Source organism: Erinaceus europaeus, chromosome 17 (assembly GCF_950295315.1).
Source record: "Erinaceus europaeus chromosome 17, mEriEur2.1, whole genome shotgun sequence".
Taxonomy (NCBI): domain Eukaryota; kingdom Metazoa; phylum Chordata; class Mammalia; order Eulipotyphla; family Erinaceidae; genus Erinaceus; species Erinaceus europaeus.
The window spans coordinates 62,367,718-62,382,181 of record NC_080178.1 but is presented as its reverse complement, the minus strand read 5'-3'; the positions used below and the strand labels follow the sequence as shown (position 1 = coordinate 62,382,181).

At 41.1% G+C, this 14,464-nt stretch overlaps 1 protein-coding gene across 2 annotated transcripts in view; it reads right to left on the bottom strand.

Annotated features, from left to right (window-relative positions):
• The window catches only part of XRRA1 (X-ray radiation resistance associated 1), a 78,966-nt gene that overhangs the window by 39,204 nt on the left and 25,298 nt on the right, over positions 1-14,464 (bottom strand). The window contains exons 2-4 of one of the 2 annotated variants that reach the window (XM_007520266.2): positions 14,274-14,341; positions 9,643-9,740; positions 3,285-3,463 (exon numbers count right to left, since the gene is read on the bottom strand). The exons of the other annotated variant lie outside the window; for it this stretch is intronic. Coding sequence (XP_007520328.2) covers positions 3,285-3,463; positions 9,643-9,736 — 273 coding nt within the window. The 5' untranslated portion in view covers positions 9,737-9,740; positions 14,274-14,341. The remainder of the gene's footprint in view (positions 1-3,284; positions 3,464-9,642; positions 9,741-14,273; positions 14,342-14,464) is intronic. 2 annotated transcript variants of the gene reach the window in all.

Below are 14,464 nucleotides of genomic sequence, written 5' to 3'. Positions count from 1 at the left end.
TTTCATCTCAGGTGGTTCACTTTCTAACAAAGTCCCAAAACCTAGATATACACCAGTTTCTGTGAGAGAGAGCATATGTTCACACGTATCCATAAACTACTGCAAAATATATACCTGAAAGCAGAAGTGCACTAGAGTTTGCAGTGAGTACCCCCCTAACACTTCCTCTCCACTATTCCAAGCTTTAGGTCCATGATTGCTCAACAATTTGTTTGGCTTCGTATGTTAACTCTCTTTTCAGTCACCAGGTTCCAGATGTCATCAGGATGCCGGCCAGGCTTCCCTAGACTGAAGACCCCACCAATGTGTCCTGGAGCTCAGCTTCCCCAGAGACCCACCCTACTAGGGAAAGAGAGAGGCAGACTGGGAGTATGGACCGACCAGTCAACGCCCATGTTCAGCGGGGAAGCAATTACAGAAGCCAGACCTTCCACCTTCTGCAACCCACAATGACCCTGGGTCCATGCTCCCAGAGGGATAGAGAGTGGGAAAGCTATCAGGGGAGGGGGTGGGAAATGGAGATTGGGTGGTGGGAACTGTGTGGAATTGTACCCCTGCTACCCTATGGTTTTGTTAATTAATCCTTTCTTAAATAAAAATAAAAAAAAAAAATTAAGGTTTTTGTACTTCTCTTTCTCCCTTCCTTCCTCCCTCTATCTCCCATTTCTCTTTCAATTTCAGTCTCTACTGACAACAAACAAACAAACAAACATTAAGCCAATCAAGGAGGTTGAGTTACCCTCACCAGTTACTTGGGCCTGTGCCAGATTTGGCTTAGTGAGGCACTACCTGCTGGAGTAGAAGGTACATTCTGAGAAGCTTTTTCTTTTGGAATAAGAACATAAGATAATAGCAATCTAGCTTCTACCTCCAGATCTCATCCTTTATATGTGATGATTATAGTTGCTGCAGTAATCTTGGGATTATGAAGGCAATTAACCCAAAAGGACAAACTAACATGCTGAAGATGAAAGGGCAAACAGATGGAGGAACTTAAGAAGGTGACATTTAACCAGCAAGTTAAATAACCATGAAGTAAAAATATCTCTGTTTTCTTTTTACATGCTGTAAAAGCACTCTAGTTGGTATAAACTAGTTAGGAAGTTACTTGAATTATCCAGTAAAAGAAGATGGTAGCCCTAGGTGCTAGATAATATCTGTTTGGCTTCCCTGACCTTCAGTCAAACACTAAAACCAAAACCAAACCAAATCAAAACAAACAAAACCCCCACAAAGGTAGTAGAGTGTAGAACCTTCCCAATCTTTCTTTTTTGGAGGTATAGGGGGTGGGGGCAGGGAAATATAAGTTTATTAGGATTTAGTCAAATGAGACATGGAGTAGACAGGTCAGGAAGGGAGATCTGATCACTAGCATCACGTGGAATCAGAGAATTATTTAGGAATAGACAACAAAAGACAGGAAGATCAAGAGGAATGAGATCCCAATACTTAAATCAGAGACTCCCCTCTTTGCCAGGATGGTGATATGTTTGCAGTAGAGTGAAGCCAGAGTAAGAGATGTTCTGTAATTCTTCTACTCATAAAGAGCCCACCCCCGACTCTGAACTCTAGTTCCAGCAGCACCTGAAGAGAGAGGAGGAAAAGGAGAGGAACATATGGATGTAGTATTGTTGTCATGGTGGCTTACAGGGAAAGAGAGGATTGGATCAGGAAGAAAAAAGGGGACAATATGTATAAATGTAGACAGTTGTTGAGAAGATGGTTGGCCCATAGGGAACCTTAGGGAAAACAACCTTAGGGAAACTGTGGTGACTTGCAGTGGGGAAACTGAAGATTCAGAACCCTGGTGGAGTGAGTTTACACCCCTGTTGACATGTAATTTTGTATATCAATATTAAATCACTAATAAACTTTTTAAAAAGAGAGAGAGATCACCACAAAACAGAGCAGAAATCTCTGTATCTTACTAGGCACTGAGATTGAAATGTCAGTTTGTTCTTCACTCAACCTATTCCTTTGCCGCTTCAATTTAGTTAAGGGTTTCTACCTGATATGATGTAAATGTATATAGTTTGGAGTCAGTACACCAGAATTCTAGTCCTGAGTAGTTCTAATTCTGAGTGGGCCAAAGTGCTAGTAACTTAGCCAAGGTAGGTTATCTCTCTGAATTTCATTTTTTTCAACTGCATGGTAGCAACTATGTAATAGGGATAATACCTATTGCACTAGATGGAGGTAGAGAAAAATATTACACGTGAAGCAAACTTTGGCTTCCTACATCATCCTGACTGTACTTAGTCAACATCACTGTAAGAGTTTGGGTCCTGGGAAAGGCAAGGCTTTGTTCCAGGTGAATCAGTGGCTATCTTGGCTAGAAACTGCTGAAGAAGAAGAATCAGAGGCAGAAGCTGACTAAAGAACCAGCCAAAGCCTTAAATTGTGCAAAACATACTGTTGCTATGATGTAACTGCATTTGACCTAACCACTGTGAAAATTCATCCTGCTGCAATGTTTTCACAGTATTTAAAGCAGAAGCACATCAGTTAGGATTTCCTTCTGCATAAGGTATTTTGTTGTTGTTTTTCTTGTAGTGTAATGTCTTAACTGTAGTCTACCATCAAATATTTTAGGAGTATCTTTAATGTTTAGATAGTATATTAGCAGCATGCAATGATTACATCATAAGTTCTCAAGCAGAGGCAGTCTATTGCAAAGACCTTCTTTGTTGCCAGTTATCATAGGCTGTTTTAAGTTAGAAAACTGAATTGCTACACTGAATATGGTAGACATGTACTTTGCTCAGTAATACTTGAGTTGTTGCAATATTTGACTATCCATTTGATTGCACAGAAAAAAATTAACTATAATTGATGGTTGTTGCTATAATAGTATATTGGCTGTATTTCTAGCTCTAGTAATGGGCTTTATGTGCTAGATTTTAATATCCTTGAGCCTGGACAAGTGCACAAGTCTTTTTAAAAGAAACATTGATTACTTGCACAAAACTGATCAGTTTTGAGAGATTGTTAATGCCCCTGAAGTGGTTTTTGTGGGTGTGAAACAATGGTGAGAATTTGAATTGGTCCCTCTTATTATAGTTTTGAAATTAAGTCTACTTAATTTATCAAGTCATGTTCATGCCCTGCTTTTATATACTTGTATCTATCAATAAACATTGTGATACTAAAAAAAAAAAAAAAAAAAAGAGTTTGGGATGGCCTTGGGGGTAGTTTTACCAGTGCTGAGTAGAGCAGTTCCTCCTCCATCCTGGAAAGTCACCAGCTCATGTCAGCAAGTTACTGCAGAATGTATTTACTCTCACCAGAAAATCCCGGTCCAGGACGCGTTCAGGATTGTCCAGTTGGTTTTCCTGTCGAAACCCTTTCCTTCCTGTGACCTCAAAAGAAACTTTCTTCTGGATTTGCTGACCTGGTGCTTCAACCACACCCTTCAACTTCTTTTTGAGGGTACCTTTCCGAGTTACCGACCAGTGTCCTCGCCCTGTTGAGAAGATCAGCACTGTGAGAAGGTAAGGTGTGTGTCTTACTGGGTAAGCTATCTACTAGCCCAACAGCTTGCATTTAACAAAACACCTGACCATACACGTGCACTGTAGAAAGCATTAGGAAATATGTGTAAGCAAAAAGGAAGAAAGTAAAGTTTACCAGTAAGCCCACTTGACAGAACCCATGACATGTCAATAGTCTAAAATCTATCTTTGTTTGCATGAATTTATTTACTGCAAGGAATTCGCTTAACTCTAATGATTTTATTTTTAAAAGTTCCATAAAAGCTATTTTGTGAGGGCTGGGTGGTAGCACACTGGGTTAAGCACACATTGCGTGAAGTGCAGAGATCCGTGTAGGAATCCTGGTTCAAGCCCCCGGCTCCCCACCTGCAGGGGGGTCACTTCACAGGCAGTGAAGCAGGTCTGCAGGTGTCTATTTTTCCCTTCCCTCTCTGTCTTTCCCTCCTCTCTCCATTTCTCTCTGTACTATCCAACAACAACAACAGCAACAGCAAAAATAACAATAACAAAGGCAACAACAAGGGCAACAAAATGAGAAAAATAGCCTTCAGGAGAAGTGGATTCATAGTGCAGGCACTGAACCCCGGCAATAACCCAGGAGGCAAACAAAACAAACAAACATACAAAAAAAAAACATTAAAAAAGCTATTTTGTCTGATTTAGTAATCTGTGTATTCCTGGGGGCTGGGTGGTGGTGCACCTGGTTACACATGTTACAGTTCACAAGGACTCAGGTTCAATCCCCCAGCCCCCACCTACAGAGGGAAAGCTTTGCGAGTGGTGAAGCAGGGCTGCAGGCGTCTCTCTGTCTCTCTCCCTCCCTATCACCCCCTTCCCTCTCAATTTCTGGCTGTCTCTATCCAATAAATAAATAAAGATAATTTTAAAAAATAAAAAATAAAATTGCATTAAAAAATCTGTGTATTCCCAAAGTCTTTGCTGAGTTTATGACATTGTAAGTATTGCTTAGTGAATAAGTATGGTTCCGTAGCCCCCATATCTACTTGGTCGATTCCAAATTATATTCCTCCATGAGGATAATTTCTGGAACCATCCGTTCCACCCCGGTTCCATGGCTGCCAGTTCTTAGCAACATCGCCCCGCCAGATATTCGTTGGGATGCGGCATCATCTAAGTTCATTTCCCACGTCTACGCTCGACCGACCTGCCAATATACGCGGATAGCTTCGCCCACCCTGTCCAACGCTTGACGTCTCGTCACCCAATCTGGTCCCCTATGCCTACACTGAACTTCTCTGTTCCAGTCTCTTGGAAACAGAGTTGGCAGTCAGCTGAGGTAAAGAACAAACACCTCATCACAGACCCCTGCAAGCGTCAACCCGGCTTTGACCTAGCACGTTATGATTGGGCCCTCCTCAATCGCTATCAAACAGGCCATGGCCGGTGTGCCGCTATGTTCCATCGCTGGGGAGCCAGAGACGACCCAAACTGCCCCTGCAGCTACAGACAAACTATGACCCACATAGTCAACGACTGCCACCTCTCCAGATTCAAAGGAGGTCTCGAAACTTTACATCAGGCTCAACCTGACGCTGTTGACTGGCTACGGAAGAAGGGCAAACGCTAGAAGAAGAAGTGAATAATTAAATGAACCTTGAGCCACAACCCCTGCCCACAATATTCCATTCAGACCTTTTCTGAGCATATACCATGTGTTGGAAGTTGGGGCTATGAGGGTGGGTAAAACCAAAGCCCTGACTCATGAGTTCAGTAACATAAGCAGTGCTAAGAAAGCCCAGAGGGGGTAGCTACCAGCCTAGACATGAGGAGAATGCAGGAAATTAGAAGTTCACTATTTGACGATGAAAAAATCAGGCAGATTGGACAGAGGGATGAACACAAAAAGTACATGGAGGTATGGAAAGTAGGCACCATGTTGAAGGATAGCAGCACAAAGCTGTGGGAAGTAGCTTGGTGCATATCCCCACTGGGGTTCCTTGTCTGTACAGCCTTGTCTGCCTCAGAGGCATGTCTGAAGCTGTTCTCATCACTGCTCCCCATCCAGCTTCTTGGAGGTAGTCCTTGCCCTATGTGTGATATGAACCATTTCCTATCCCCACCTAGGTCTGACTCCATGCACCACTAGCTAAGGCGGTGGGCTTTGGTTTTCCCAGGTTCAATCCCCATACCCTTACCTCCTGGAGACTCTAGTTTGAGTTGGTGCCAAAACTCCCAATAAAGAATGAAGGCCCACAGCACGTCAGAAGACGAATGTGCAAGAAAAGAAATAAGGATGCAGATGTGAACAGAGTTGAGTGGAAAAGGTGTTGAGGACCAGAATAAGCAGTTCCAGTTTCAAGTGAGATAGGCTGTTAGGGGGAAAAGTTTTCTTGGGAGGTGGGAGGGATAATATAATGATTATGCAAAGAGACTCCAAGATCTCAGGTTCAATCCTCCACAGCACAAGCCAGAGCTGAGCTATGATCTGGTTAAAAAAACAAAAAACAAAACAAACAAAAAACATGGGAAGGGTTTATCCCCAATGTCAACATCCTATAGATCATAATAAACTATTAAAATCAAGATATTAAAACCATGACTTCTCTGTAACTTTCTGTAAATTTTGCTAGTTTTCTCCATAATGTCCTCTTTCTACTCTGGAATCTCACATTCATTTAATTTAGTTGTCATTTCTTATGTCTTCTTAATCCTTCATCTATGAGATTTTCAGTCTTTCTCTTATGTGCTCCTGAAGCTACTCAATCACTTTATAAATATCCCTTAATGTGAATTTGCTTGATTCTTCCCTATAGCTAGATTAAGGCTTTACACTTCAGTAAAAGCACCAGTTTGGGCAATGCTTTGTTCTTCACAGAGTGCCATATCAGGGGGCACATGTTATCTATATGCCTTATTATTTGGTGATGTTAATTTTGATGACTCTCTTAAGGTGGCATCTGCCTGGCTTCCTTACTGAGAAGTTACTATTTTTTCCCTTTCCAATTAATACAGACACCTTGAGATTTTGTAAAAATCCTGTTTGTTGTATTTTTATGCACTAATGCTAGCCACTGTGATGTGTAATTAATTGTATATGTCAATTTAGCTGGTTATGGTAAACAGTTTCTTAAACAGCAATCTAGGTGTTATTGTGAAGGTATTTTATAGTTGTGGCTAATAAAACAAAGGCAGTTGATATTAAGTAAGACGATTGCCAATAACTTCTGTGGGCCCTCATCCAATCAGCTGAAAAAAAAAAAAAAACTTCTGGTTTTCTAAAAGAAGAAATTTTGTGTCTTAAAAATGAAGTGGCACCAATTCACTGAGTTTTTAGTTTGCCTGCTCTATATATTTGATTTATTAGCATAATGTCATAAGCCAGTCCCGTGTGCGTGTGCGTGTATACACATATACACACAGTCATGCAAACATGTAACTTATAGGATGGAAATATATAAATATATGTATATCTTTATCTAATCTATGTTAATATCTCCTACTGGTTCTTTCTCTGGGTAACTCTGCCTCCATATCTTTATAAGTTTCTCTTCTGCATAAATTATTACTCTAAATGTCTTAATTGTCTTATATTTCCCTCATAATTACATTTATAAAGTGGACTTAGGGACCGGGTGGTGGCACATCTGGTTGAGCATACATGTTACAGTGCTCAAGGACCCAGGTTCGAGTTCTCAGTCCCCACCTGCAGAGGGAAAACTTTGCAAGCGGTGAAGCAAGGCTGCAGGTGTCTCTCTTTCTCTCTCCATTTCTATCTCCCTAACCTTTTCATTTCTCGCTGTCTCTACCCAATAAATAAAGTTAATAAACAAAATTTTAAAAAGAGTTATCTGTTTTTGATTTTTAAAAAAGTGGAATTATGCAACCAGGAAGAACTGTTCCTCCTGTTCCTCTCCCTCCTACTTTTTTTTTTGTGGGGACCAGGGGCTTGAGCCCGGGTCCTTGTGTACTGTGATGTGTGTTCTTTTATTTTATTATTATTTTTTAATATTTATTTATTTCCTTTTGTTGCCCTTGTTGTTTTATTGTTGTAGTTATTATTGTTATTGCTATTGCTGTTGTTGTTGGATAGGACAGAGAGAAATGGAGAGAGGAGGGGAAGACAGAGAGAGACAGAGAAAGACAGACACCTGCAGACCTGCTTCACTGCCTGTGAAACGACTCCCCTACAGGTAGGGAGCCAAGGGCTCAAACTGAGATTCTTAGGCCGGTACTTGTGCTTTGGGCCAAGTGAGCTTAACTCCCTGCGCTACCGCCTGACTCCCGTGATGTGTGTTCTTAATCAGGTACAATACTACTTGGCACTCTATTTTTTCCTCCAGGGTTATTGCCAGGGCTTGGTGCTGGCAATATGAATGCACTGTTCCTGTTGGCCATTTTTTCCATTTTATTGAATAGAGACAGAGAAAAATTAAGAGGAGAAAACAGAGAGTGAGAGAGGGAAAAGACACAGAACAGGAAGTTGGGCGGTAGCACAGTGGGTTAAGCACACGTGGCACCAAGAGCAAGGACCCGCGTAAGGATCCCAGTTTGAGCCTCCAGCTCCCCACCTGCCTGAGAGTCGCTTCACAGGTGGTGAAACAGGTCTGCAGGTATCTTTCTCTCCCCCTCTCTATCTTCCCCATCTCTCTCCATTTCTCTCTGTCGTATCTAACAATGACATCAATAACAAAAATAATAATAACTACAACAATAAAAAAAACAATAAGGGCAACAAAAGGGACAATAAATAAATAAATAAATTTAAAAAATTAAAAAAAAAAAAAACTCCAAAGACCTGCTTTGCCCCTTGTGAAGTGTCCCCCTACAGGTGGAGAACTGGGGCTCAAACCCATTACCTTATGTGGGTCCCTGTGATTAGTACAATGTGCACTTATCCAGGTGTGCTAACACCTGGCTATATATAAATTTTAGATAGAGACAGAAAGAAATTGAATGAGAAAAAAAAGTGAGACAGAGAGGGAGAAAGAGAGGCACCTACAGCACTGCTTCATCACTCATGAAGTTTCCCGCCCACAAGTGGGGACCAGGGGCTTGAACCTGGGTCTTTGTGCATAGTAATGTGAGCACTTAACCTGTGTACCACTGTCTGACCCCTACCTTTGCTCATTTTCTTTCTTCTTTTTTCTCCTTTTTTCTTTTTCTTTTTTTCCCCTTTATTGGGGGATTAATGTTTTACATTTGACAGTGAATACAACAGTTTATACATGATAACATTTCTCAGTTCTCCATATAACAATACAACCCCCACTAGGTCTTCTGTCATCCTCTTCCAGGACCTGGACTCTCCTCCCCCACCCACCCCAGAGACTTGTACTTTGGTGCAATACACCACCTTCTTCTCTTGTAATGATATTAAAATGTTGATTGATATCACTATGAATTCACAGATACGTATTCTATGGCTTAGAATCCACCTTTATGTTCCAATGTACCTTTATCTGCCTGCTTAGATTATTACCCCAGCTTTGGTCTTTGGGATCTCCTTTGGGTTGACTCCTATGTCCTTTTGACACAGCTCCCCATCAATTTTCTGAACATATCTTTACTTCCTAACACTATAAGATGTTCCAGGCACAGTTTTTAATTCTGTTGTAACAATACTGGGAGCATATTTTTTGTGAGGAGTACAGGCTCTTTTTATTGAAGAATGGTATTTAGAAACAAAGATCTAGGTGACAGATATGTTCTTTGCTACTGAACAGTCATTTCTCTCAGTGAACTAGGAAATATACAATCATCTTCTAATAAAGACACACACAGACACCTGTATTTATTTCCTATGGATTTGTATGTGTTGATGTGAAATGATAAACTCAAACTGAGAATTCCCTTGAGGGTTTTAAACAGCTAAGGAGCTGTTTTTTTAATTTATTTTTATTGTTGTAGTTAAAATTATTGTTGTTATTGATGTCGTTGTTGGATAGGACAGAGAGAAATGTAGAGAGGTGGGGAAGACAGAGAGGGGAGAGAAAGACAGACACCTGCAGATCTGCTTCACCGCCTGTGAAGCGACTCCCCTGCAGGTGGGGAGCCGGGGGCTCGAACTGGGGTCCTTATGCTGGTCCTTGTGCCACGTGCGCTCAACCCCTGCACTACCACTGGCCCCGTTTCTTCTCTTTTAGAAAATAAGGGATGAGTATGAATTAAAAGCACTGAGAAATCACCTGACCTTCCTCTGGTTTCCGAAGCAGATTTTTAGCTGGAAAGCAGTTGCCCAGGTAAGGCTTCCCGTCATCCAGCTTGTAGATTCCTGAGGAGGCCATGTCCCTGAGAGCAAAGAAGGGAAGGTGAGAAGTAGAAGAGTGAGAAAATACAGTGTGGTTCTCTCACTCCAACCTTGGTTGTGAGTCCATTGGGACACACCTCAACCCACACCTTACCTCTGAGGCTGCTCCAGAGGCCTATTGCCCTAATTCAGAAATGGACTGCCCTTTAAATGAAGGTGGAGGAGGAGGAGGAGGTGATGAAGAAGAAGAGGCTCTGGGTTTTTCAGTTTAAATAATCCTTGCCTCTGTAGAATACCAGTTAAACATCATCTTTGGGTTCAGACAGACCTACTTTGGATTCTGACTCTCTTTCCTCACTCTGTGACTGGGAAAGTTTCTCTATGCTCTGGGCCTCAGTTTCCTCACATGTATAGTTGGGTCAATAGATGGGAGATCAATTTAGAAAGGCAGTGTCTGGTGTATATTAAGTGGCCACTATAAATTTTCTTTGCTCTGACAGTTTAAAGAAAAGGTACATTTTAGATGTCCAGATGAGAACAGGACTGGTTAAGTAAGTTTTGAGTTTTCTGATAGAGAGAAACATTCCAAACAGCAAGGACTTAAGACAGAGGACATGGTTGCCAGAACTATGAATCCACTACTCCTAGAGGCCATTTTGTTCCCTTTGTTGTTATTTTTATCATTACAAAATGTTGTTGTTGTTGGATAGTACAGAGAGAAATGGAAGAGGAGGGGAAGACAGAGGGGGGGGAGAGAAAGGTAGACACTTGCAGACCTGCTTCACCACCTGTGAAGTGACCCCCCCCCCTGCAGGTGGGGAGCTGAGGGCATGAACTGGGATCTTTATGCTGCTCCTTGCGCTTTGCGCCATGTGCACTTAATCCACTGTGCTGCCACCTGGCCCCCATTCTCTTTTTTTTTCTTTCTTTTTTATGTATTTATTCCCTTTTTTTGCTCTTGTTTTTTTTTTATTGTTGTAGTTATAATTGTTGTTGTTATTGATGTCGTCGTTGTTGGATAGGACAGAGAGAAATGGAGAGAGGAGGGGAAGACAGAGAGGGGGAGAGAAAGATAGACACCTACAGACCTGCTTCACCACTTGTGAAGCGAGTTCCCTGCAGGTGGGGAGTTGGGGGCTTGAACGGGGATTCTTACGCCAGTCCTTGCGCTTTGCGCCACATGCGCTTAACCCATTGTGCTACCGCCCGACTCCCTATTCTGTCTTTTCTAACCCTACTTTATTTCAATAAATTCTCATTTCCCTGAAACATGAGAAGGAAAGAAGTTAGGAAGAAAGTAAAAAGCCTGACCTAGGGCCAGGGAGAGAACTAAGCCTGTCAGAGCATATATCTGTCAGCTGCAGATTCAACCCTGGGCACTACCCTATACTTCCACTGAACAGTGTTCTGGGGTCGGTCTCTCTCTCTCTCTCTCTCTCTCTCTCCTTTCTCATGATCTCTCACACAATAAATAAATATAAGTAAAAAAAGAGAAAAAACTGACCCAGAAAGTGGAAGGAGGGTGTTTGGGATATTTTGAGCAACAGTCTGGAGAGGAAGGTGTCTGTTCCTGAAGAAACTCCAGTGCCAGACCAGCTGCTCAGGCTTCACCTTGTAGATAAACAAGAGCCATGACTCAAGTTGAGGTTTTAGAAAGAGAAATCTGATAAGTAATTTATTGGTGTAGGTTGGAAGATGGCACAGTGGGTAATTCATTTGGACTTCCAAGCATGAGACCCTGAGTTTGACCCCTGGCATTGCATGTGCCAGAGTGATGCTCTGGTTCTCTCTTTTGTTCTTAAATAAATCTTAAAAGAAAAAAATAGTACTAGATGAAATGGGATTTCATTGACTGGTACCAAATCATGAAAATTCCTGCTCAGAAATTCTGCTTTAATGTACTTTTCTATCTTTCACTAAGTCTCTAGTCAATTCCTACCTAGAATATTGTAACAGTTTTCTGGATAGGCTTAAGTCTGTTCTTGAGGATCTGAGAGTCCTACATTCTAAACTTTCTAGTTCTTGCCATCTCTGACCATCAGGCTTACTCACCAAATAAATTAATTACATACAAACTTCCCTGTCTTTGTCCTTCAGTCTAAAATAGCCCTTTCTATTTTGTTTATCTGATAATACTCTTGAAAATTCAGTTAAAATACTTTATATTTCTGCAATAACTGTCTAATAAAAGATCTAAGCTTTCCTTTTTTTAAGAAAGTTTTACCGGGAGTCGGGCTGTAGTTCAGTGGGTTAAGCGCATGTGGTGCAAAGCGCAAGGACCAGCGTAAGGATCCCGGTTCAAACCCCTGGCTCCCCACCTGCAGGGGAGTCCCTTCACAAGCGGTGAAGTAGATCTGCAGGTGTGTATCTTTCTCTCCCTCTCTCTGTCTTCCCCTCCTCTCTCCATTTCTCTCTGTCCTATCCAACAACAATAACATCAAGAACAATAATAAAACAACAAGGACAATAAAAAGGAAAATAAATAAATATTAAAGAAAGAAAGAAAGAATAGTATTAAAAAAAAAAGAAAGTTTTACCATGTAGGGGGTAGGTAGCATAGCGGTTACACAAAGAGACTCCCATGCCTAAGGCTTCAAAGACCCAGGTTCAAATTCCAGTACCATCATAAACCAGAGGTAAGCAGTGCTCTGATAAAAAAAATGATAATAAATTTAAAAAATAAATTTTTTTTTACCTATCTATTAGTAAGGGGAGGGAAGAAATAACCAGGGCATCACCCTCATTTATGGGACACCAGGGATCAAACTTAGAAACTCATGCTTGAGAGTCTGATGCTTTATCCACTGTGTCACTTCCCAGACTGTTATTTAAGTTTGCTAAACCTGAATTTTGAGATTTGAGATGTTCTTATTTACTTTTTTTTTTTATTGATGGACATGGAGAAGCAGAGATAAGGGATAAGAGATAAGCAAGGGAGAGAGAGACCACAGCACTGTAGCTTCTTTCAGTGTAGTGGGGACAGGGCTCAAATGTGGGTCAGGCACATGGCAAAGCACCACAATATCCAAGTGAACTATTTTGCTGGCTCTTGAGCTTTTCTTTATTCAAGTCATCCCCAAATCTGCTGCTGTGGGACAGCTTCAGACAACTTTGGGCAGTGGGAGTTTGGGAACCTGTAAGCTGCTGGCCAGGGGAAGAAGAAAAAAACTGTAGGACCCAGAGATGGAGAGTTGGGGTAGTCAGTAAAAAGGAAGTGAGTAAAGAGTGAACTGGGATCAGATGGGGAAATGTTTACAGGAAGAGACAAATATGAGCAGAGTGGTACAATAGTAAGGGCAACCAATTTGGAGAAAGTAAACCTAAATTTTGACTCTAGTTTCAATAACTAAGCAAAGTGAACTCGGACAAGCCACTTTTATGCTTTTGGACATCATAATTTTCACAAAGGAGGGCAAAAGGTATTGGTAATAGGGGAAAATCTTCTTTCTAAACCCAGTGAAGATATCACCCTTTTGTTGACTTTATTACCCTTCCAGTGGTTAAAAAAAAAAAAAAAAATTCTGCTTTTGCTAAACCCTGGAGCATTTCTTCTGTATCCCTTTTAAAGTTGAATCTCTTTATCAACATCAGTTTCTTTGGGGGTTGGTGAGGATATGATGAGACTTGGGCCTGTCTTCCTCCCTCCCTTCCTTCCAGAAACATAATTTCACTGCTCTAATAAACTCAGATAGCGAGACAGAGACCACAGAAGTAAAGCTTTCTCTGTTGCCTCCCAGAAACTCCCATGTGATGTGAGTTCAGACTTGGACCATCTGCACGGCAATGTAGACACCCTACCTGGTGAGTTATCCCTTCAGTCCCTAAGGCTGAAGTTCTTTATCCCTTAAAAGATCACCAATAACCATGAGGGAAGGAACATCTTCAGAGGTCTATGAACCTCTATGTCTGGAAGCTTATTCAATTTACTGTCCTTTTCCCACCAATGTGCAAAGGAAATACCCAGTGAACATATATGAGTGAAAAGAAAGATATCTTGGTATCTAGAGCCAACAGTTTTTAATCCATATTTTTTATTTTCCTAATTAGACTCTTAAATCATCCACAAGAATAACAATGTGTTTATTACAGTAACTGCCACAAAACATGGAACACAACAGATGGCCACAATTATCTGTGGAATGAATGAGTGATATTGATAGATGCTTTAGACTTAGGCACTGAAATTTTCCTGACATTACGACTACCCCAGAAAGGGTTAGAAGCCTCTCCTCTGTGCCTGTGACATCCTATAATTTTCCTAATGTAGAATTTATTACTTTGTTAAAATTGATTTCTGAACTTACTAACTTCCCACCCATTATAGGACAGGTAATACCTTATCCCTGAACCTAGAACTCACTAAAACTATATTGAGAAGATGGGCAGATATGGAAAGATCAATAGCAATTCAGTAAATATATCTTCCAGAAAATCTCTCGTGACCAATCTCACCAATGTATTAGGTGAATTGCCAAATAAATGTGCAACTAGCTGACAGGAAAGTAATGTCTTTTGGAGAAGGCTCTAGTAACTCAGAGTGTAGGGATCTCGCTTCTAGTGTGCAGAGTACTTACTTTATCTTTAACTTCGGGAAAAATCCCTTAAATTCCTTTTTTTTGTGTTTCTTCACCTTTTTCTTCACCTGTGAAATAGATGATATACTCCTTAGCTTGCTGTTCAGAGCTCTTGAATTTTCTCATCAAATATGTGACCCTTCTCATGCCAAATATATCTAATCTGGAACTTAGAAAAACAACAAAGGACT